The sequence below is a fragment of the Muscardinus avellanarius genome (assembly GCF_963383645.1).
Source record: "Muscardinus avellanarius genome assembly, chromosome: 13".
Taxonomy (NCBI): domain Eukaryota; kingdom Metazoa; phylum Chordata; class Mammalia; order Rodentia; family Gliridae; genus Muscardinus; species Muscardinus avellanarius.
This window is the reverse complement of record NC_137799.1, coordinates 58,111,503-58,136,043: the sequence shown is the minus strand read 5'-3', so window position 1 is coordinate 58,136,043 and position 24,541 is coordinate 58,111,503. Positions and strand designations below refer to the sequence as shown.

At 39.0% G+C, this 24,541-nt stretch overlaps 1 protein-coding gene across 4 annotated transcripts in view; it reads left to right on the top strand.

Moving 5' to 3' along the window:
* Positions 1 to 1,621: 1,621 nt before the first annotated feature.
* The window catches only part of CCDC171 (coiled-coil domain containing 171), a gene marked incomplete at both ends in the record, with an annotated part of 323,708 nt that continues 300,788 nt past the window's right edge, over positions 1,622 to 24,541 (top strand). For all 4 annotated transcript variants that reach the window (XM_080709193.1, XM_080709192.1, XM_080709191.1 and 1 more), the window contains 2 exons: positions 1,622 to 1,665; positions 14,380 to 14,515. In XM_080709193.1, coding sequence (XP_080565319.1) covers positions 1,622 to 1,665; positions 14,380 to 14,515 — 180 coding nt within the window. The remainder of the gene's footprint in view (positions 1,666 to 14,379; positions 14,516 to 24,541) is intronic.

Sequence of the window (24,541 nt, the reverse complement as noted above, 5' to 3'; positions counted from 1 at the left end):
GTTGATGGACATTTTGGCTGGTTCCATAGTTTGGCTATGGTGAATTGTGCAGCTCTGAACATAGATACACATGCATTAGTTTGGCAGTTTGGTTTCCTTTCTTTTGGGTAGATACCCAGAAGTAGTATTGCTGGATCAAATGGTAGATTTAAAAAATATTTTTGTAAAGATTTTTATGGAGATAGTTATATAATCATAAGAGTTAATTTTTTTTTTTTTTGGTGGTGGTACTGGGATTGAATTCAAGGGTGCTCTACTACTGAGCTACATTCTCAGCATCATTATTTTAATTTTGAGACATAGTTTTGCTAAGCTGCTGAGGACTTGTGATCCCTCTTGAACTTGTGATCCTCTTGCTTCAATTGCTGGGATTATACTAGTGCACCACCTTGCCTGACAAGAAAGTTAATTTATAATTTTTGTTTTACTGTTGTCACAGACTTGCTAGTGGTAACTTACTTGTCTGGTTCAAGATAATGCCGTAATTTTCTTTTCTAGGGCTTATTGAAAGACTTTTTTTTTTTTTTTTTTTTTTTTTTGAGACAAGGTCTTCCTGTATTTCCCAGGCTGGCCTTGAACTGTTGGGCTCAAGTGGTCATCCTGCTTCAGACTGTTGAGTACTAGGACTACGGGTGAGGTGTACACTACCATGCCCAGCTCAAAAGACATTTTGGAACTGTACAATTTGATTGCATCGTCAACTTTTCTGTAGTATTTATTTTGAGAACCTTTGAATAAAAACCATCTGAAATTTAAAAAAGAAGAAAAATTACCATGGGATCTTTTTTTTGGGAGTACTTTGATTCTGATTACGTCTTTGCCTTAAAAGCATCTTATTTATACAGCCGGGTGTGGTGGCACACGCTTGTAATCCCAGCATTCAGGAGGTGGAGTCTGGAGGATCCTGGTTCCTTTTCCTTTTTTTTTTTTTTTTTTTTTTTTTTTTTTGCGGGCTCTGGGGATGGAACCCAGGGGCATTCGACCTCCGAGCTACACCCCTGCCCTATTTTTTATTCTTTATTTTGAAACCGGGTCTGACTGAGTTGCAGAGGGCCTCACGAAGTAGCTGAGGCTGTCACGAACCACGATCCTTTGGGACTCAGCCTCCCAAATGCTGGGATTACAAGCGGGTGCCACCATACCTGGCTCCCTGGATTTTACTTTCTTTCAAACTGAATTCTATGTCCTACTGATAGGCACTATGTATTCCTTTTCAAGTTTGAGAAAACTTTATCACTCTTACTATGATAATTTTTCTTTTTACTTGAGAAATTAAAATAATCTAAAAGCTAATCATTACTCTGTTCTGGAAGATCTTTTTAACATTTTGTCATTTTTACTTTTATTACCTTTTAAGCCAGATAAAACATCGTAACCTTTTAGAATTGTAAGTTTGTTATACAGTAGTATAAAAATTGACAAATAGGCCATAGATCAAAAGAAAACCCACCCATACTGTTAAAATTCAAATATAAAACTTATATTGTATTGTTTATTATATTGACAGACTTCAGTCCTTCTAACTTGTAAATCACAGACATCTTGGACAATTTCAATCGTCAATAAAGAGGTGTATCATTAAGAAACAGTGTGGTATTTTGAAAGAGTTGGAAGATTTACCATGAATTTAAGTACTTCAAGTAATGCCACTGGTGATTCTCAAAGGTAAGCCTCCAGAGTCTACCTTTAGATGAAACACTCTTTTGGGTGTAAGGAACAGGGAGAATCAAGCAGTTGGTGGAGCCACTTGTAAGAATTCTCATGGGATGTGAAGTAGAAATTTTTTGGGACTGGAGGCGCAGGACTCTGGGGCCTGCTCTGCTCCTTTTTTAACTTGGATCACAAAGCCCATGTGTCTCAACTTCCTCCCATTAGTAGAGACTTATTATTTTTGTCACTAAACATTTTCCTTATATTTGTACATATTTACATTTGTATTTGGTCATGCCTTTGTTTTGCCTTACTTCTGCGGCTCTAACTACTTTCTTCATTTCTACAGCTCTACTTCATGGCTTCTGTTTAAGCATTCTTTTTAGATTCCCATTGGTAACTACTCTTTTTTTTTTTTTTTTTGTAGTACTGGGGATTGAACCCAGGGGTATTCTATTTCTAAGCTACACCCCCAGCCCTATTTTGTTCTTTACTTTGAAACAAGGTCTCATTAAATTGCAGAGGGCCTCACTAAAGTAGCTGAGGCTGCCTGAAAATCCTCCTATCTCAGCCTCCCAAGTACTGGGATTACAAGCCGCCATGCCTGGCTGGTAACTACTCTTTTTTTTTTTTTTTTTTTGTTGTTTGTTTGTTTGTAGTACTGTAGATTTAATCCAGAGGTGTTCTACTTCACTCTCTCTCTTTTTTTTTTATTCTTCTGAGCTATACTCCAGCCCTACCTCAGCCTCCCAAGTATTGAAATTATAGGTGTGTGTCACCGTGTATGGCTGTTATGGTTTTAATTTGAATTTTCTTAGTGATTAATGGTGTCAAAAATTAATATAGCTGGGCGTGGTGGCGCATGCTTGTAATCCTCACGCTTGGGAGGCGGAGACAGGAGGATCACGCTGGTTCGAAGCCAGCCTCGCTGGCTTAAGAGACCCTGTTTCCAAATAAAAATATAAAAAATAGGTCTGAGAGTGTAGCCTGGAGGTAGAAGGGTTTCCATGAACCCCAGTACCACACACACACAAAATCTTTGAATATGCTTTTTGACCTTTCATACATATTTCTTGGTGAAATAGTTTTTGTCTTATTCCTGTATTTAGGGGAAATTCTCAAAGTTTTTCCCCTTTTAATATGATGTTGGATGTGGGCCTATTGTATATTGCCTTTATGATATTGAGGTATGTTCCTTCTATTCTGATTCTCTGAAGTACTTTTAGCAAAACTGGAAGTTGGATTTTTTCAAATCCTTTTTTAGCATCTAATCAAATGATCATGTGATTTTTGTCTTTGGTTCTGTTTATATGATGAATTACATGGATTGATTTTTGTATGTTGAACCAGCCTTGCATCCAAGGGATGAACTTTACCTGGTCATGGTATATGATTTTCTTGATGTGGTTTTAAATGTGTGTTGTTAGTATTTTGTTTAGCAGTTTTGCATCCAGGTTCATCAAAGATATAGGCCTGTAGTTTTCCTTCCTTGAGCTGTTTTTATTTGGTTTTGGTATTAATGTGATGTTGGCTTCATAGAATGTATTTGAGAGAGTCCCGTTTTTTTCTATTCTATGAAATAGATTGAGGAGTATCGGGATTAGCTCTTTTATAAAGGTTTTATAAAATTCACTTGGGAAACCATCTGGTCCTGGGCTTTTTTTGATGGTAGGCTCTTTATAATTGTTTTGGTCTCTTTGATTGCTATTGGTTGTTTTAAATTTTTTTTTTTTTTTTTTTTTTTTTTTTTTTGCGGTACTGGGGATGAAACCCAAGGGTATTCTACCTCTGAGCTATACACCCAGTCCTATTTTTATTCTATATTTTTGAAACAGGATCTCACTGAGTTGCAAAGGGCCTCACTAAATAGCTGAGGCTGTCCACAAACCCAGATCCTTCTGTCTCAGCCTCCTGAATGCTGGGATTACAAGTGTGCACCACCATGCCTGGATCTGGTTTAAATTTTTTATATCTTCCTGACTCAGTTTAGGCAGGTTGTATTTATCTGGAAAGTTGTCAGTTTCCTCCAGATTTTCCATGTTGTTGGAATATTGTTTTTCAAAGTAGTTTCTGGTAATACTCTGGATTTCTATACTGTCAGTAGTGATCTCTTCTTTTTCATCTCTTATCTTCATAATTTGGGTTAATTCTCTCTCTCTCTCTTTTTTTTTTTTTTTGGTTAGGTTGGCTAGTGGTTTATGTAGTTAATTTTTTTCAAGAAACCAGCTTTTGGTTTTTTTGATTTTCTGTATTTTTTTTTATTCTCTACTTTGTTGATTTTTGCTCTGATTTTAATAATTTCCTGTCTTCTACTGGCTTTGGGATTAGATTGTTTCTGTTTTCCAAGGTCTTTGAGGTATGTCATTAGGTTATTGATTTGATGATTTTATGTTTTTCTTATGTGAGCACTAATATGTGCTATGAATTTTCCTCTTAATACTGTCTTCACAGTGTTCCAGAGGTTTTCATATGTTGTATCTCTATTTTTGTTTCTAGAAATTTCTTGATATCACCCCTTAATTCTTCTATGATTCATTCTACATTCAGCAGGGTGGTGTTCAGTCTCCACATGTTTATGTAGTATAGTTGATTTCTAGTTTCATTCCATTATGGTCTGAAAAGACACAGGGAAGTATGTCACACTTTTTGAATTTGCTAGTGCTCACTTTGTGGCCCAGGATATGATCTATTTTGGAGAAGGTTCCATAAGCAGCTGAGAAAAATGTGAACTCTGCTGTAGTTGGGTGGAATATTCTATATGTGTCTAATAGGTCCATTTCGTTGATGGTGTTCTTAGGTCTGAGGCATCTTTATTGACTTTTTGTCTAGAAGATTGGTCTAATGGTGTGAGAGGGATGTTGAAGTCTCCCAGTATTATTGTATTGGGATTTATATGTGACTTAATGTCACAAAGAGTTTGTTTTATGAAAGTAGCTAGATCTATGTTTGGGGTATAAATGTTGACTATCATTATTTCCTCTTGTTGGATTTTTCCTTTTATCAATAAAAAACAACCTGTTTTGTCTCTTCTAATAAGATTAGGCTTGAAGTCTAATTGGTCTGATACTATAGTTGCTACTTCTACTTGTCTTTGGGTTCCATTGGCATGGATTACCTTGATCCAGTCCTTTACCTTACTTAAGTTTGTTACTATTTTTACTTGTAAGGTGTGTTTCTTGCAGGCAGCAGATGCATAGATTCTAGTTTTTAATCCATTTTGCCACTTTATGTCTTTTTATTGGGGAGTTGGGGCCATTTATGTTCAGTGTGATTACAGAGATGATTTTTAATTCCTAACATGTTGAGATTTAAATTTTGTTTGAAATAGTGTTTCTTGTCCTCTGCTTAGTTGTTTGCTGGATGGAAATTCTTGTTTCTTTGTTTCTGGTATTTATTATTTATTTCTTTGCAGTTAATCTCCTTGAGTATTTTCTCTAGTGCTTTTTTAAAAATTTTGTGATATTAGAGATGGAATCCAGGGGCTTTCTAACCCTGGGCTACACTCCCAGACCTATTTTATATTTTATTTGGAAACAGGATCTCACTAAGTTGCTGAGAGCCTCACTAAGTAGCTGAGCCTGGTTTCAAACCTGCGCAATCCTCCTGTCTCAGCCTTCCAAGTGCTGGGATTACAAATATGCACCACCACGCCTGGCTCTAGTTCTGGTTTTGAAGATATAAATTCCTTCAGCTTCTGTTTGTCATGGAAGATATTTATTTCCCCATCTAAATGATAGTTTAGCTGGGCAGGGAATTTTTGGCTGCAAGTTGTTTTCTTTCAGAGTTTGGAATATGCTTCTGGCTTTCATGACTAGGTTTGGGAAGTCTAGAGTGATTCTAATTGGTTTGCCTTTGAATGTCACTGGTCTTTTTTTTTTTTTTGCCTTTAAGATTCTCTCGTTGGCTTCTACATTAGTCAGTTTGACCATTATGTGGGATAGGGAAACTTTTATCTTGTCTAAAGAGGGTTCTATAAGTTCTTATAAGTTCTATAAGTTTGGAAAAAATTGATTTTATTTATTTATTTATTTATTTATTTATTCATTTGTTTGTTTGTTTTTGGTGGTACTGGGGTTCCTGGAAGCCCTTCTACTTCCAGGCTACACTCCCAGTCCTGTTTTTATATTTTTATTTGGAAACAGAGTCTCTTAAGCCAGCGAGACTGGCTTAGAACCAGTGCTGTCCTCTTGTCTCCACCTCCCAAGTGTGGGGATTACAGCATGCACCACCATGCCTGGCCTTATTTGTATTTTTTAATTTATTTGTACTGGGGATTGAACTCATTGGCATTCTACTACCACCACACTTTTATTTTCTTTTTAAAATTTTCTGATATTACTTCTTTGAAAAGATTGTTGATCCTTTTGTTTTCACCTTCTTCCTCCCCCATGCCAATTATTCTTAGATTAGCTCTTTTATAATGGGCCTATATTTATTAAATGTCCAATTCATGCTGTCTAATTGTTTTTTTTCTAAATTTTATACTATGTGTTTGTGTTTGGAGTGATCATCTTCCAGGAGCAAGATTCTATTTTCCATGTGGTCTAATCAATTGTTTATAGTTTGTATTAATGTTTTTACTTAAATGATTGCATCCTTTATTTCTTTCAGATTCTCTCTAAATTCTTTTCAGAAGCCCTGTATTATTTCTATAGTTACATTCTTGATTTGACCTTCTGGATATCTCTGCAATTCTCTGTTGTCAGGTTCTGTTTTTGTGGTGTTGTGGGAGCTCATTGCTTTCTTGTTATTCCTCTTTCTCATGATTTCAGAAGTTTGTTATCTGTTGCTTTTGATAGATTTCTCTCAGTCTCTAGGTATCAGCTGGTATATCCAAGGGCAAGTAGGATTGTATTCAACAGTGTAGGTTGAGTGAGGAGGGAAGTGAAGTTGTAAGTGGAAGAATAGGGAAAAGCCTCAGATAGGATTGAATAGAATGAGAGTATGAGTATGGTAAGGTAGTATATACTAGAGATTAGAGATAGTGAAAATGTAGTAGTATTCTAGTAATCAATGTAGAGTTTCTAGTATAGTGATATGAAGTGGATTTAATGCAAGACAAGAGAGAAGAAAGAAAAAAAAGAAAAAAGATAGAAAAGGGAGAGGAGAGAGTAGGTATGTACATAGGAAGAAGCTTGGATAGGGTTTGGGAAGAGGGTCAAAAAAACAGGCATACAAAGCCAGGCATGGTGGTACACACTTGTAATCCCTGTGCTTAGGAGGAGGGGATAGAAGGATCATGCAGGTTCAAGGCCAGCCTTGCTGGCTTAAGAGACCCTGTTTCCAAATAAAAAATATAAAAATAGGTCTGGGAGTGTAGCCCAGAGGTAGAAGGGTTTCTAGGAACCCCAGTACCACGAACACACACACACACACACACACACACACACACACACACCCCAGGCATACACACACAAAAAAGAACAAAAAACAAAACAACCCCAACAACAAATTAATGCAACTCTACAAATAAATGACTATTCAGCAGACAGAGCCTCTGCAGTCTCTCTCTTTGCAGATACTAAGTGTCACTAGAACCTTTCCTGCTGTAAACCTGGTACTCTGAGTCTTTCTCAGTCTCTGCAGATGGTCGATATCAATGGGGCTGGATCTAGTGTTAAGCACAGGTCTCCTTTCACACTTTATACAGATTTGGAGTCTTGGTCTCTCCCTGCCTCCATAGGTGACATATGCCTCTGAGACCAAACTCAATGTTAGAGTCTCTGTTCTCCATAGCTAGGGCTGGTCTGGTCTTTTCCCCATTCACCACGGTTGGGTCATCTGTGGTGATCCCAGAGATCCTACTAGTTGGGTCTAGTTGGGTCTAGTGTTAAGCGTAGGTCTCTCTCCACACTTTCCACTGATCAGAGCCTGAGTCTGTCTGAGCCTCTGCTATGTCCAACAGCAGACTCAACCTCCACCTTCTCCGGCTGAACTGCAAAGTCTTAGACCCAAGGAGTTTATCATGGCTGTACAAGTACCTGCAGGTGCCACGCTGGTTGTTCTCCCATGGGAGCTACAACTTCACTTATGGTGTTATTGAGTGCAGCTCTGAATCTCTGGAGGGCATGGTAAGCTCAGCTGCCACTGCTGCAAGTTGTAGACTCTACCTTTCCTTTGCTGGGTTGAACTTCAAAGTCTCAGACCCAGGGAGTTTATCATGGTTGCATGAATCCCTGGAGGTGAAGTGTTGGATATTCTCCTACGGAGACCCTGGCTTTACATGGTTTTGGTGTGTGCTGATCTGGATCTCTGGAGAGATGGTGGGCTTGTTTGCCCCTGCTGCAAGTTGCAGCTGGTGTTTGCACAGGAAAAACTGATGGCTTACATCCCGATGGTGTGCAGCTGCTCACTTTAGGTCCTTGGTTTTCCTTTTCAACTCTGGAGTCGGGTGCTGTGAGGCAAGATGGCACCACCATGGAGCCTGCCGCCCCATGGTGGGCGGGTTTCTTTTCTGCTCTCTGATTGGTTTTCTAATCTTCTTTTTCCCTGTTTTTATATCTATTTTTTTTTAATTCCACTACTGATAGTATTTTCTGGCCTTGTAGAAAGCTATTTTTGAAGCAGTGGAGATTGGGTGTCAACAGGATTGGTATGTGCCACTTCCCTCAGTTGCCATCTTTCTGGTAGTCCTATTTGTTTTCTTATTATTAAGCTTTAAGAACAAATATATGATTTTCAAATTTTCCCATTCAATGGCTTGACTTTTCATTTTCTTAATATATTTTGAAGTACAAATATTTTTAACTTTGCAGTTTAATTTATCAATTCTTTTTCTATAAGGATTGTGCTTTTGGTTTTATAGCTAAGAAATCTCTAAGATTACAAAGATTTTTCTCCTCTGTGTTCTTCCAAAGTTTTATAATTTTAGCTCTTACATGTGATCCATTTTAAGTTTTTTTTTGTGTGTATGGTGTGAGGTTAGGATCTAAAATAATCTTTTTGCATAGATGTCAAGTTGTTCTAGACCATTTTTTGAGAAAACGATCTTTTCCCTATTGAATTTTCTTGTCACCTCTGTGAATTTACTGACCATATATGTATGGGCTTATTTCTAGAGTCTTAATTTTGTTATGTGTCTTCATGGCTACATGTCTATTTTTTTTTTTTTTTGAGTAGTGCCTGGGATTGAACCCATTGAACCCAGGGCCTTGCACATGCTAAACAAGCATTCTGCCATTGATCTATACCACCCTATGTTTTTTTTTTTTTTAACATATCAGTCTTTTAAAAATGTGGTACTGGGGATTGAACCCAGTGGCATTCCACCTCTTAGCTACATTCCCAGACCTATTTTATTTTTTATTTTGAAACAGGGTCTTGATAAGTTGCTGAGGCTGGTCTTGAGCCTGCACCCCTCAGCCTCTATAGTACTAGAATTACAGGTGTGCTGGGCGTGGTGGTGCATGCTTGTAATCCCAGCATTTGGGAGGCTGAGACCCATAGGATCGTGGTTCGCGGACAGCCTCAGCTACTTAGTGAGGCCCTCTGCAACTCAGTGAGACCCAATTTCAAAATAAAGAATAAAAATAGGGCAGGGCTGTAGCTCAGAGGTCGAATGCCCCTGGGTTCCATCCCCAGACCTGCAAAAAACAAAAAAGAATTACAGGTGTACAGGTGTATACCAACATGCCTGGCTTTAACATGTGTATTCTTAATCCAGTAAACATTGTCTAGATTACTGTAGCTTCATAATAACTTCTGAATTTAGGAGGTGTAAATTCTTGTATTTGTTCCTCAAGATGTTTTGGCTATTCTGAATCCTTTGTCCTTTCAAAGGAATTTTAGGATTAGCTTGTCAATTTGTACAAACAGTACGCTGGAGTTAAACTAGGGATTACACACACACACACACACACACACACACACACACACACAGAGTAATTGGGGGATGGAGATATGAGATTGCAGGGTTCCAGGGCAGCCTCTGCAAGTAGTAAGACTCATCAATCTAGCAAGACGCTATTTCAAAATAAAATAGAGGTAGAATGCCCCTGGGTTCCATCCCCAGTAGCAAAAAATCAGCAACAAAAACAACAACAAAAATCATGAATAGAAGTGTTAGTAGTAGTCTCTTTTACTTTGTTCTCTATCTCAGGAAATGCTTTTAGTCTTTTGACCATTAATTATGATGCTAGCTCTAAATTATTTGTAGATGCTCTTTATCAAGTTTGGACATTTCTGTATATCTAGTTTATTGATAATTTTTATCCTGAATAGGTATTAGATTTTGTCAAAAAAATTTTTTAAATATTGAGAGAAGCCAGGTGTTGTGGCACATGCAGTACTTGGGAGACTGAGACAGGAGGGTCATGGTTCACAGGCAGCCTCAGTTACTTAGTGAGGCCCTCTGCATCTTAGTGAGACCCTGTTTCAAATTAAAGAATAAAAAATAGGGCTGGGGGTGTAGTTAGGAGGTAGAATGCCCCTGGATACAATCCCCAGTTCTGCAAAGAAAGAAAAACTAAAAAAAATTGAGATAATCATGTAGTTTTTATCATTTATTTTATTAAAGTAAGTGGTATATTACAGCCAGGTGTGGTAGCACACACCTGTAATCCCAGTACTTGGGAGGCTAAGACAGGAGGATTGTGGGTTCATGGCTATCTTTAGTTACTTAGGCCCTCTGCAACGTAGTGAGACCCTGCTTCAAAATAAATAAAATATAGGGCTGGGGGTATAGCTTGTAGGTAGAATGCCAATTGGTTCAATCTCCCATATCACAATTAAAAAAAAAAAAAACATAAAACCTCATACCTTTTTTTTTTTTTTTTTTGGTGGTACTAGGGGTGGAACACAGGGGCTTTTCTACCTCCCGGCTATACTCCCAGACGTATTTTATACTTTATTTGGAAACAGGGTCTCACTAAGTTTCAAGCCTCCCTAAGTAGTTCAGGCTAGCTTTGAACCCATGCTATCCTCCTGTCTCAGCCTCCCAAGTGCAGGGATTACAAGCGTGCGCCACCACACCCGGCTCCTCATACATTTTTTCATGTTACTTTTGATTTTTAAATTTTAACCTTTATCTACTGACTTTCTACTACAGAGGATCATAAGTTAAGTTCTTACTGTGCCCATCTTATTTTCTATTTTCTCTGCATTTAGCCATATTATTATCTTGTTTAAATTAGTTATTTAGTGTTTTATGTTATAATTATGGAATTTTTAAGTTCAGTCACAATGTAGTGCTGTTTAGTAATAATTATTCTTATTCACTTTGTTTTTCTTGGATTTAATAGTTGTCTTATTTTTTGTTTGGTTTGCTTAGTTTCTGTGAATTTATCATGAATTCAACTCCATGTTCCAACCAAGTTGTATAAATCTCTTCTTTATATACTCATATACTTGAGGTATTTTGTTGTTTTCTGGTTTTTTTTTTAAGAAATCCCTGACTTTGGCCAGTCTAATTTGGGCAGATTTTTCTTTTAAGTGCTTTGCTGCACAAGCATCATCTCTGTGTTTCTTCCATTCCTATCCCAGAAATCTTGCTATTTTCTTATGTTGAATACTCTGCTCTTTGCTACCTCTTATCTTTCTCAAATTAGGATCTTATTTTTAGTTGAGGAAATTCTCTGTTAGCCAAGAGATAACATATTTTTGAGGCCTTGTAGATCTGAAATAGACTGTCATAAGCCTTGTTTTTTAATGATAACTTGTTGGGCAAACAATTCTAGGTTGGAAATTCATTTCCCTTAGAATTCTGTCAAGCATTTCAGGATTATTTTTTAATTTCTAGTGTTTCTGTTGAGAAATGATGCCAGACAAATTGTGAAATCTTTGTATGTGTGTGTGGTACTGGGGATTGAACCCAGGGGCATTCTATCCAATTAGATCTCATTATATCCAAGTTACAGCCTCAGCCCTATCTTTTCTTTGTTTTGAAACAGAGTCTCACTAAGCTGTAGAAAGCCTCACTAAGTAGCTGAGGTTGACCATGAATCTGCTATTCTCCTGTCTCAGCCTCCCAAGTATTAGGATTACAAGCATGCACCACTACACTTTATGTAAAATCCATTTATTTCTCTCTTAAATTTGAAGAAACTCTTTTTTTTTTGGTCCTTTGTTTTTTGAACTTTGCGTATATTTTAACCTGCATAGTTTGAAAATTATGTCCTTCAGAATGTGAATATTCTTTTGAATTTTTCTTTAATAATTTCCTCCCCTCCAGAGAGCCATTGTAGTGTAGATGTTGAGAGGACCTAGTATGGAGCCAGGTTGCCAGGGTAGGAATTCAGCACTATCCCTAGCTAGCTCTGTGAATGTGGCAGGTCATGGAGCCTCTATGCGACTCATTTTCCTCATGTGTAAAATCATGGTCATAATGACACCTATATAATGGAGTTGTTAGGAAAATTAAATTGTTTTATATGTGTAAAATGCTTAGAACAAAAATTGCAAAATAATAAAGCTACTTTCTTTATTTATATGTTCTCATTCTACAACTCTTTTTATTTAGGTTTCAGACCTCTTGAACAATCTTTTAATTTTTAAAATTTTCTTTACTATTTTCCATCTCTCTATATTTTTACTTTTCTTTTAATTTATTTAATTTTCTATTTCTAAGTTTTTGTTTTTATTTCATCAGAGTTCTATTTTCATTCTCTCTTTCATTTCTTATTGTATCTATGGATGTGATATTATGGATGTTATGCTCTTTCCTGTTTTCTAAGATATTAATGTTAGGTTTTATCTCTCCCTTTGTAAAGGTGTCTGCTCTCTGCAGTCTTGGAGGGCTTCCTCCTTTCCTTTTACGTTACTTTTGTCTTATATTTTATATGAAACTGGCTATCCTTGGCTATCTACTTTTATTTAGGCTCTATGTGTGGCACTCTTTGGAGGATACTCTACCTGAGTTGCTTGGCTGGAAAGCCCTGGGTGTCAACATTTTTAAGGCTTTTTTCATCTAGCTGATTAGATTCTCTGGGGAAGATACTTCCAACTGCTTCTTTTCTACTATTTTTCTGACAGATAAGTAGTACTAAAAGACTGAGACTCAAGCTTGGCATGGTGGTGCATGCCTGTAATCCTAGTACTTGGAGACTTAAGACAGAAGGATCACAGGTTTGTGGCCAGCCTCAACGACTTAGTGAGACCCTGTTTTTTTTTTTTTTAAATAGGGCTGGAGATGTAGCTCAGAGGTAGAATGCCCCTGGGTTTAATCCCCAACACCACCAAAAAAACCAACACTGGGGCTCTTATTCATTGTAAAATGATCCTGAGCTGGTTGGGTGGCATATACCTGTGATTCCAGTAGTCCAGAGGCTGAGACAGAGGATTGCAGGTATATGGTCAGCTCAGCAACTTAGCAAGGCTCTCAGCAACTTAGTGAGACCCTGTTTCAAAATAAGAAAAAAAAATTAGGGCCAATGATGGGTTCAATCCCCAGTTGTTTTTTTTAAACTTCTTTTATGGACTTAGGATGGTTAAATTAAGGTTCACAGTGCTGTGAAATTAATATACATTCAGTAGGAACCGGACTTTGAATTTTGCATTTTGATCTTTTCCTCAACCATTTTTGTAAATTTTGTTTTGAGACAGGGTCTTAGTTGTCCAGGGTATCCTCAAACCTGCCTTGGCTGCCCTAGTATCTGGTATTATATTTTTCACAACTTTTCTGATATATCTAATAACTTATTTTTCAAAAAAGAGGGAACATAATAAGGTCCTTGACTTCAAATAATTTACAATCTATCTGTGCGTGATGGCATACCCCTGTAATCCCAGTACTTGGGAGGTGTGACGGGTCCAGCCCGTCAGCTGTGGGGCTGAGTGGTAAGGTTGAGTGCCAACGGCCCGAACAGAACCACACGAGCCAGGAGATGTGTCAAGCAGGATCTCGTTTATTTCTCTCAGGCAACCCAATTTAAAGCAAAAAACCGCAAGGGGGATTTCCAACAGGAAACTATTCTAACCTATCAAGCTAAAGGTCACTCTTGCATATGTAAAGTACATAACTTGCAGCCAATCATTATCCAGTGCACGAGGGGTTCACAAGCACGGAAGCATTATTTGAGCCAATAAGGCTCAACATTACCAAATTGGGCTAGCGGGGGCAAGGAGAGTAGTTATGTCCTCCATATCTGTTTGGTGCTACATGTTGCAGATTCATTCATCGGAAGTTCAGGTGGTTGTGCAGACCTGCTAGAGATGTAGCTGATTCATCGGAAGTTCTGTCAGGCGGTTGTGCAGACATCAACGTGCTTGGCGCTACATGTAGCTAATTCATCAGAAGTTCTGTCAGGCAGTTTGAGCAGACCCCAACAGAGGTGTATTCCACCACACTCAGCCAATACTTATCTTGAACAATGTTGTAGTAGATTCCTAGTGGAAAGCTGTTTGCTACAAGTAATATACTGCTTTATATCTTACTTTTGCAATGGACATCTTTTAATAAGTTGCAAATTTCATTTTTTTGTGGTACTAGAGTTCTACCTCTGAGCTGCACCTCCAGCCCTATTTTATTTTTATTTTGAAATAGGGTCTTGCTAGGTTGATGAGAGTGTCACTACTTTTTGAGGCTGTCCTCAAACCTGCGATTCTTCTGTCTCTACCTCCCAAGTACTGGGATTACAGGTGTGTGCCACCACACCCAGTTAGATTGTAAATTTCTTGGAGTCAGGACCTTATCATGTTCCCTCTCTTTTTTGAAAAATAAGTTATTAGAGATATCAGGAATGTTGTGAAAAATATTTTATGAGAAGTATGTTTTATTAAGATCTTATTTTGTAGGTTGAAGAATGCTTCACCGGATGTAAAACAAATGCTTAAAAATGATGCTGACTCAGATGTTACTGCTGATCTTAGAAAGAAACTTCATCGGGCCAAAAAAGAAAAATTGGAAATGACAACTAAGCACAATGCAGAGGTAGAATTTATTTTCTTCTTAATGTTAAAAGTTGAGTTTGATATTTTAGATTCATTTCATATTCACATCTCTATATTATTCTTATGCTTAAAAGGAAGTTATAGTAAAGAAATCATGATTTTTTTCTTGTGTGTGTGTAGTACTAAACATTGAACACAAAGGCATTCTACTTCTGAACTATACCCACAGCCCCATTTTATTTTATTATTTTGAAACAGGGTCTCACTAAGTTGCAGAGGGTATCACTAAGTTGCTGAAGTTGGCCACAGACCTGCTACCTTCCTGTCTCAGCCTCCCAAGTACTGAGATTATAAGTGTACACTATCACATTTAGCTGAATTAGGATTTTTTAATACAGTAGAATTGTATACTAAAAGTAGGACTTTAATACATTCTATTTTTTTTTTTTTTTTGGTGGTACTGGGGTTCCTGGAAGCCCTTCTACCTCTGGGCTACACTCCCAGACCTATTTTTTTATATTTTGAAACAGGGTCTCGTAAGCCAGCGCGGCTGGCTTCAAACCTGCGATCCTCCTGTCTCCGCCTCCCAAGCGCGGGGATTACAAGCGTGTGCCACCATGCCCGGCCATTCTATTTGTTTGTATGTTGTCCCGGTTTTATTTTACTTAATGGGTTTGATCTGGTAAAAAAAAAAATTGATAGCTGGGTGTGGTGGCACATGCTTGTAACCCCAGCATTTGGGAGGTGGAGAACAGAGGATCGTTTTCGTGGACAGCCTGAGCTACTTAGCTAGGCCCTTTGCAACTCAGTGAGACTCTGCTTCAAAAATAAAAAAAAACTAAAAAATAGGGCTGGGGGTGTAGGTCGGAGGTAGAATGCCCCTAGGTTCCATCTCTAGTGCCACCAAAAAAAAAAAAAAATTAATTGATGAATGTATTTGATGACTAAAGGATTTATAAATAAAAATTTTAGAAATGATAAGATAGGTTCTTATATTATCTCAATCATGGATGATCTTAAGTAAGTAGATTTGAATATTGAATGCTTATTAATAGTCTCATAAATTTTCTTAGTTTTTTTTGTTTTATTCTATCATGTATCTTAATGTGTGTATATTCCTGAAATACATACATATAAGTATGTATTTCAATGACTACTAGTAGTTTTTTTCCCCCCTTTTAAGACAATTCATGAATTATATGCTTGTATCTCTTCTGTTAGTCTGTTAGGTTTTATCTTTTTTCTTTCTTTCTCTGAAGAGATTAAATCTATCCTCTGCTAGGCAAGTAATCTACCACTGAGCTAAATCCCCAGGCCCAAGTTTATTCATTTTTAAAGCTTAGTTTAGGTAGACTGGTATAGTGGGAAGAATATCAAATTACACAGACCTTGACTTATTCTGAGCCCTTTCATTTAAAGATATATAACTTTGGGCTAACTATTTACTCTGTATATCAGGCATCATGGAATTACTGACATCTTGACCATATTAAATGATTGTAGGCCAATTCTGTTTTTTTTATAAATTCAGTTTGTAGTGACCCATCCAAGAAAATGTTAAAAGCTAGCTTATTAAATGTGTATCAGTTGTATACATGTTCTCTATTTTCTTGCTAATGAAAAAGTAGAGAGATTGCCATTCTTAAGCTGTATAAGCTATTTTCTCTTGGAACAGACTATGCATTACTCCTCCTGTTGCTCACTGAGATCTGAGTCAGTCTGTGGTGACAAAGAATGGTGGATCTCGCAAGGCAGCTGCTCTGGTATGAGGTTACTAAATCCTTAAGCAATACAAAGCTAGTTAACTTGGTCAGGGAGGAGAGGCTGCTTTTGTTGGTAAGGGATATTCCAGGAAGACTTGGAGGTTCATGGGTTTTAGTTAATTTAAATCCCAAAACTCTTCCTACCTACTTTGTATCCAGCTAATAGCATCTTAATAGTAGAAACTTGGTGAGATTGTCCTTTCAAGTTTTAATTCTGCATTCACCATGATCAAATTTTCAGGCTGGCTTTTAACCTTCTGCCCCAGGGCTACAAAAAAAAAGAGATTATTTTGTTTTGTTTTTTATTATTATTTATTATTATTATTATTATTATTATTATTATTATTATTATTATTAGTGGTACTGGGGGTGGAACCCAGAGGCTTTCTACCTCTGGGCTATACTCCTAGCCCTATTTTATATTTTATTTGGAAACAGGCTCTCACTAAGTTGCTGAGAGCCTCACTAAGTAGCTGAGGCTGGCTTTGAACCTGCGCGATCCTCTTGTCTCAGCCTCCCAAGCGCGGGGATTACAAGCATGCACCACCATGCCCGGCTTAAAAAAGAGATTATTTTAAAATTATAAAAATTCTCTGGTTATCTAACTCTTTTAAGCTGCATTCCCAAAGCCCTGAGATTATAATTTTGTTTTTGTAAATATTCTAGTTAGTGAGATTGAGCCTTCTTGCTTTTCGGGTCTCATGGTAAACAGTACTACCATCGGGGTCAAGTGCTGTTACTCCTTCATTTTCCAAAGGCTTGTCTTCAACTCAAATTTCATCCTAAACAATTTACACACTACATTTTTTTTTTTTTTTTGCAGGTCTGGGGATGGAACCCCAGGGCATTCGACATCCAAGCTACACCTCCTGCCCTAGTTTTTGTTCTTTATTTTGAAACAGGGTCTCACTAAGTAGCTGAGGCTGTCCGCAAACCACGATCCTCCGGTCTCAGCCTCCTGAATGCTGGGATTACAAGCGTGTACCACCATGCCCGGTACACACTACAATTTAAATAACTGTGATTGCATTGTATACTATGGATCAGTAGTATTCCATTTCTACCTGCAAGGAGGTTTTCACTTGTTTGGCCTTAAATAGGCTAGCTACCCAACATCAGAAACCTATCTTGAGACCATTTCTGATACCCAGAGCAATATTATTGGGTGCACTGTTGTGAAAATAGAAACTATGCTAAATCTTTCAACAAAGGAACAGTAGTAAGATGGGCGTGGTAGCGTATGCATATAATTCCAGGCTGTGACAGGAGGATTGCAGGCTCAAGACCATCTTCAGCAATTTAATGAGATTCTCAGCAATCTGGCAAGACCCTGTCTCAAAATAAAAAATAAAAAGGTGGGAGATAGGGAGTAGCTTGGAGATAGAATGTCCCTGAGTTCAATCCCCCCCCCCAAAAAAAAGCCGGGTGTGGTAGCTCACACTTATAATCCCAGCATTTGGGAGGCTGAGACAGGAGGATCGTGGTTTGAAGATAGCCTCAGCTACTTAGTGAAGTCCTTTGCAACTCAGTGAGACCCTGTTTCAAAATAAAGAATAAAAGATAGAGCTGAAGGTATAGCTTGGAGGTAGAATGCCCTTGGGTTCCATCCCCAGTACTGGGGGAAAAAAAAGGTCATTAGTAGAGGGTGTTGGTTATACAGGTACTAGGGTTCTGAAGAAAGGAACAGGAAATTCAGGTAGCCTGGATAGTAGCAACATTAGAAGCAGCTTCCTCCACTTCTAAGGATAAAAACCAGACCTCTTTGGAGAGAGCAAGGGCCAGGGGAGGAAGGACTATCCAGAAGGATTTGTACCCTGAGATGACAGAGAGAATGATTGAAGTAGATCTACAGGGCAAGTAGTTTGGTTTCTTCGCTTCCTTTGCCCTCAGGTAATCCAATCCGTAAGTGCCTCTCACTGGCTACACTCAGAAGCCACTTGTCAAGGGAGCCTGGGAAACATAGTTCCCCTGGTACAGAGCAAAGCCCAAGGAGGTTTGGGAGGGATCTGATAGCAAAGTGGCCCAAATGAGAATGCTCAAAGGTTGACAAATTTACTTATTTATGTATTTATGTATGTATGTATGTATGTATGTATGTATGTATGTATGTATTTATTTATTTATTTGTGGTACTGGGGATTTAACCCAGGGGTATTCTACCTCCGAGCTATACCCCCAGCTCGATTTTTTTATTCTTTATTTTGAAACTGTCTCGCTAAGTTGCGAAGGGCCTCACAAGTTGCTGAGGCTGGCTATGAGCCTGTGGTCTTCCTGTCTCAGCTTCCCAAGTACTGGGATCACAAGTATGTGCCATCACACCTGGCTGGCAACTTTATTCTTATGAGAGGAGAGTGAGTGGGCAGGGAAGGACAGAATCTGAAACAAACATTAGAGTTACCTGGAACTTGTAAGTAAGAAAGTTCTATGATTGTTTTTCTTTAGCTATTAATTGATATTTATACATTCTTATTTCATAAGTTCTTTATATATGAAAAATGAAGCTTATCTCACTCTGCGTATATTAACATCTACTAGTGACTAATTTCTTCTTCCTTTTTTTTTTTGGTGGTACTGGGGATTGAACCCAGAGACATCTGACCTACCTGCACTCCCTGCTCTATTTTGTTTTTTGTTTTGAAACAGGGTCTCAATAGGTTGCTAAGAGTCTCTCTAAATTGCTGAGGCTGGTCTTGAACCTGCAATCCTCATGTCTCAGCCTTCCAACCACTGAGATTAAAGGTGTGCGCCACCACACCTGGTTTACTAGTGATAATTTCTGATATTTCCCTTCAGAAATCTTTTTGTTTTTGTCTTTTTCTTTTTCTTACCTTTTTTTTTGTTTGTGGGGGAGATATTCACTCATTTATTTATTTGTTTATGTTACTGAGACTTGAGCTTATTAGAAATAAATTATCATGATGTCATAAGAAAAGACATGTGTCCTGAGCCAGGCGTGGTGGTACATGCTTGTAATCCTAGCATTTGAGAGGCTGAGACAGGAGGATTGTGGTTTGTGGACAGCCTCAGATACTTAGTGAGGCCCTCTGCAACTCAGTGAGACCTTGTTTCAAAATAAATAATAAAGCCAGGCATGGTGGCACATACTTGTAATCCCAGCATTCGGGAGGTGGAGAACAGAGGATCTCTGTTCGCAGAAGCCTCAGCTACATAGTGAGGCCCTTTGCAACTCAGTGAGACTCTGCTTCAAAAATAAAAAGACTAAAAAATAGGACTAGTTCAGTCCCTGAGTACAATGCCTTTGGGTTCCATCCCTAGTACCACACACACACACACACACACACACACACACACACACAAGACGTGTTTAAAAATGGGTTGGTTGAGCTGGGCATTGATGGTGCACGCTTGTAATCCCAGCATTTGGGAGGCTGAGACCTGAGGACTGCGGTTCGTGGACAGCCTCAGCTACTTAGTGAGGCCCTCCACAGCTCAGTGAGACCCTGTTGCAAAATAAAGAATAAAAAATTGGGCAGGGGGTGTAGCTCGGAGGTCAAATGCCTCTGGGTTCCATCCTCAGACACACACACACACACACACACACACACACACACACACACACACACAATGGGTTGGCAATATGATTTACTTTACGCAGAAAGGGTGTGCTACCAACAAAAACCTGGTAAGCATAATGAGTGGGAAATCTGCCCAGTTTTTACCTACCACAGATTCTTGCACCATACTCCTACTGGTGGGTGTAGTTTTGTAGTCTTCATGTGATTGGCTAGTGGCTAGAATGGAAAGAAGGGGTTAACATTTACAGTTTTCAGGAATGGAAACTTACAAAGAAATAGGAACTTATAAAAGTTACAAAATGGTGGTTTTACCAAATAATCCAATCAAGAAATGGGCAACTGAATTAAATAGACACTTTACAAAAGAAGAAATACCAACACCAAGAAATGTCAATAAGTATATGAAAATATGTTTGACATCATTTGCAATCAAGGAGATGCAAATCAAAACTATACTGAGATTCTAAATTTAACCCCAATTAAAATGGCAATCATCTAGAAGTCAAAAACAATAAATGCTTGCAGGAATGTGGGGAAATAGGAAATTTTTCTTCACTGTTTGCAAATTAGTATAACCTCTAAGGAGATCAGTTTTGGGATTCTTCAGAAAACTGGGAAGGGATCCACCATATGATCCAGCTATACCACTCCTGGGTATCTTTCCTAAGGGACTGAAATCAGAATATTATAGTATTACATGCACATCCATGTTTGTAGCAGTACAATTCACAATAGTCAAGTTATGGTACCAACCCAGGTGTCCATCAACAGATGAATGGGTTTCAGAGTTATGGGATCTATACACAATGGAATTCTATTTGACAATAAAGAAGAACAAAATTATGTCATTTGTAGGAAAATGGATAGACCTGGAGAACTTTATGTTAAGTGAGATTACCCAGTCCCTGAAAGTGAAGGGTCATTTGTTTTCTCTCACATGTGGAAGCTAAGGAGTAATCAAGGAATCTAGGGAGAATACAAGAGGCACTTTAAATAAGAGAGGAGAAACTCCAGTGGAAGGAGGGAGGTCCACTAGGGGAAGAGTATAGAAGAGGGAGAATCATGGAGAAATCACTTCTACCAATGTGATCTCATATGTGAGAATACCAATGTCAATCTCAGTATCCTGTATGGGGGAGGATGAGGAGGGACTGGGGGAGAGCCCACCAAGTGCTGTGTGCATGTATGTCACTATCCCTCTGAACTACATTGTGATGTGAGGCTATAATGCACCAATAAAATTATAAAAATGGTGGTTTTATAAAGTGGAGTTACATTTAAGTTGGCTAATCTTTTTTTTTTTTTTTTTTCAGTACTGGGGATGGAACGCAGGAGCATTTCTACCTCTATGGCACACCCCCAGCCCTATTTTTTATTTTGAAACAGGGCACTGAGTTGCAAAGGGCCTCACCAAGTAGCTGAGGTTGGCTGAGAACCTGGATCATCCTGTCTCAGCTTCCCAAATGCTGGGATTACAAGTGTGTACCACCACTCCTGGCTTATAAAATACCTTTTTTTTGGTGTGTGTGGTACTGGGGATGGAATTCAGGGGCAGTCTACCTCCAAGCTACACCCCCAGACCCACTTTTTTCTTCTTCTTCTTCTTCTTCTTCTTCTTCTTCTTCTTCTTCTTATTATTATTATTATTATTATTATTATTATTATTATTTTGGTGGTGGTGGTACTGGGGTTCCTGGAAGCCCTTCTACCTCCGGGCTACACTTGCAGACCTATTTTTACATTTTTATTTGGAAACAGGGTCTCCTAAGCCAGTGCGCGCGGCTGGCTTTGAACCTAGGCGATCCTCCTGTCTCTGCCTCCCAAGTGCGGGGATTACAAGCGTGTGCCACCACGCCTGGCTTATTCTTTATTTTGAAACAGGGTCTCACTGAGTTGCAAAGGGCCTCACTAAGTAGCTGAGGCTGCCCATGAACCCAGATCCTCCTGTCCCAGCTTCCCAAATGCTTGGGGTTACAAGAATGTACCACCATGCCCAGTATAAGATACATTTTTATAGTTCTCTCTCTCCCATGGTCTCTTTCTGTTCTGCTCACAGTCATTAATTTTGTATTTCTTCTAGGTTTCATAATATTTTATTTTTACCTCTTTTTATAAAACTTAGTTCATATACCTGTCTATAGCATTTATTTCCTTGAACCAGGAGCACCCTAACACTTGTTTATGCATTTTTCACAGTACTTATCATATAGCACGTATTCAACATTATTTTTTTTTACTTTCTTTTTTTTTTTATTGGTGCACTGTATTCATACATCTTAGTGGGATACAAACTTTTGTTGACATACATGCACACATCGCCCAGTCAGCCCCCACCCGATCCTCACCCCATTCTTCAATATCAGATTCCTGCTGTCGGATATTTTTTCCTAGATTAGAAACTATGCGTTCATTTTTGGAATGATCATCTTCTAGGAGCGAGATTCTGTTCTCCATGTGGTCTGATCGGTTGTTCATGCTTTGAATTGAGGCCTTTACTTCATTAATTACATCCTTTATCTCTTTTTGGCTCTCTCTGAATTCTTTTCGAAGCACCTCTATTATTTCTACAGTTATTTTCCTGATTTGATCTTCTAGAAACCTCTGATTTTCTGTTTTATCGGGTTGTGATGTTGTGGGGTTGTGAGCATTCATTGCTCCAGTGTTATTCCTCTTTCTCATGATTTCGGAAGTTTGTGCCTTCTCTGGGTTCTTCCCTTGGGTCACTATGACTTCGCTTAAGGTGCTCTGGATCTCGAGTCTGTAGTATCTCTGACCCCACTACTCCTTTACTGGGTTGTTTCACAGAGTCTCAGACCCAGGGAGTCGATAGAGGCTGCTTTAGACTATGGGGGGGGTGCCAGGTTGCACGTTCTCCTATGGTGTGATATCTCTGCCACCGCCACTTTCCCACTGGGTCAAGTCCCAGGGAGTACAGTACTGGGATTTCTCCTCTGTGGCCCGCAATTTGACTCACTGTTCTTGAGTACGCAGATGTAGCTGTACTGGACTCGGTGAATTCACTGCTGCTGCCGCCGGTGGCAATATGGCACCGCTGTCACACCCTCGGCCGTGAGGCTGGCGTATTTTTTCTTCTCTGGTTTTGAGTTCCACTCCGAGTCCCTGCAGCGTGTGCTGAGCTCAGCCACTGGGAGCTTTAGATGCTCCCTGCGCCGAAAGATCCCGCTGTTCCGCAGCGGCTCACCTTGACTTGCTGTAGCTGTCAGGTGAATTCGTCGCTGCCGCCGGCAGTATGGCGCTGCTGCCGCGTCCTCGGGCGTGAGGCCGGTGTTATCTCCTCTGTGGCTCTGAGCTCTGTTCTCAGTCCGCTTTCCCTCTGGAGCCTGGTGATTTTTTTGTTTCTCTGGTGATGGTGTTTTCTGGCTATGAAAGGCACTGATTTTGTGGTAATGGAGATTAGTTGTTAGCGGGGCTCTTAAGCCCCGCTTTTCTCGGTCGCCATCTTCCCGGAAGTCTCTCAACATTATTAATGAATCATTGATTAGAGCATATATTTTTAGTGTGAGAAAGAACCTACAAAATATCTAGTTTTTTTTTACCTATTTCTGTCATTTTATGAAAGGTCACAAATTAGATATTGGTTTGTTAAAATGTCTGTAAAATTAGCAATTTTATTATTTTGTTTTATCAGTAATAGCAGATCCACAAGAAATAATATTGACCATATTTACCAAACTTTAATTTGATGAAGTATGCTTCTTGATTCCATTTAGGGAATAGAGTGAGAAAAGGAAAAAGTATGAGTTTTCAAGTTCTTACTATATGTCGTGCATTTTTCAATTTTGGGGGTATGAGTTTCCTATTAAAATGAGAGCTGATGGGTGTGGTGGCACAAGCTTGTAATCCTAGCATTTGGGAGACTGATAGGAAGATCATGGTTTGCATCCAGCCTTAGCTACTACTTAGTGAGGCCCTATGCAACTCAGTGAGACCTTGTTTTAAAATAAAGAATAAAAAAAGTGGGGCTGGGGGGCCTGGGGGGTGTAGCTAGGAGGTAGAAAGAGCCTGGGTTCCATACCCAGTATCACACACACACACAAAAAAAGAGCTGGGTGTGATGGTACATGGCTATAATCCCAGTACTTGGGAGGCTGAGACAGAATGATTGAGCACATCTGGGCTCAATCTCCAGTATCTCCCAAACCCTCACACGAATAAAGAGAAATCACACACCTTTTGTGTTTGTGCATGCGTGTACATGCATGGTAAAAGGGATTGAACTCAGGAGTGTTCCAACTCTAAGCTACACCCCAGCCCTATTTTATGTCTGTCTGTCTGTCTGTCTGTCTATATGTATTGTCCTGGAGATTGAACCCAGGGTCATTCTTTTTCCACCTACACCTCCATCCTTATTTTTTATTATTTATTTATTTATTTATTTATTTATTTATTTATTTATTTTTTGGTGGTACTGGGGTTCCTGGAAGCCCTTCTACCTTCGAGATACACTCCCACGGGCTACACTCCCAGACCTATTTTTTAACATTTTTATGTGGAAACAGAGTCTCTTAAGCCAGCAAGGCTGGCTCCGAACCAGCACGATCCTCCTGTCTCCGCCTCCCAAGCGCGGGGATTACAAGCGTGCGCCACCACGCCCGGCTTTATTCTTTATTTTGAAACAGGGTATCACTAAATTGCAGAGGGCCTTACTTAGTAGCTGAGGCTGGCTGTGAACCTGTGCGATCCCCTGTCTCAGCCTCCCAAGTATTGGAATTACAAGTGTGTGCTACCACACTGGGCTTTATTTAA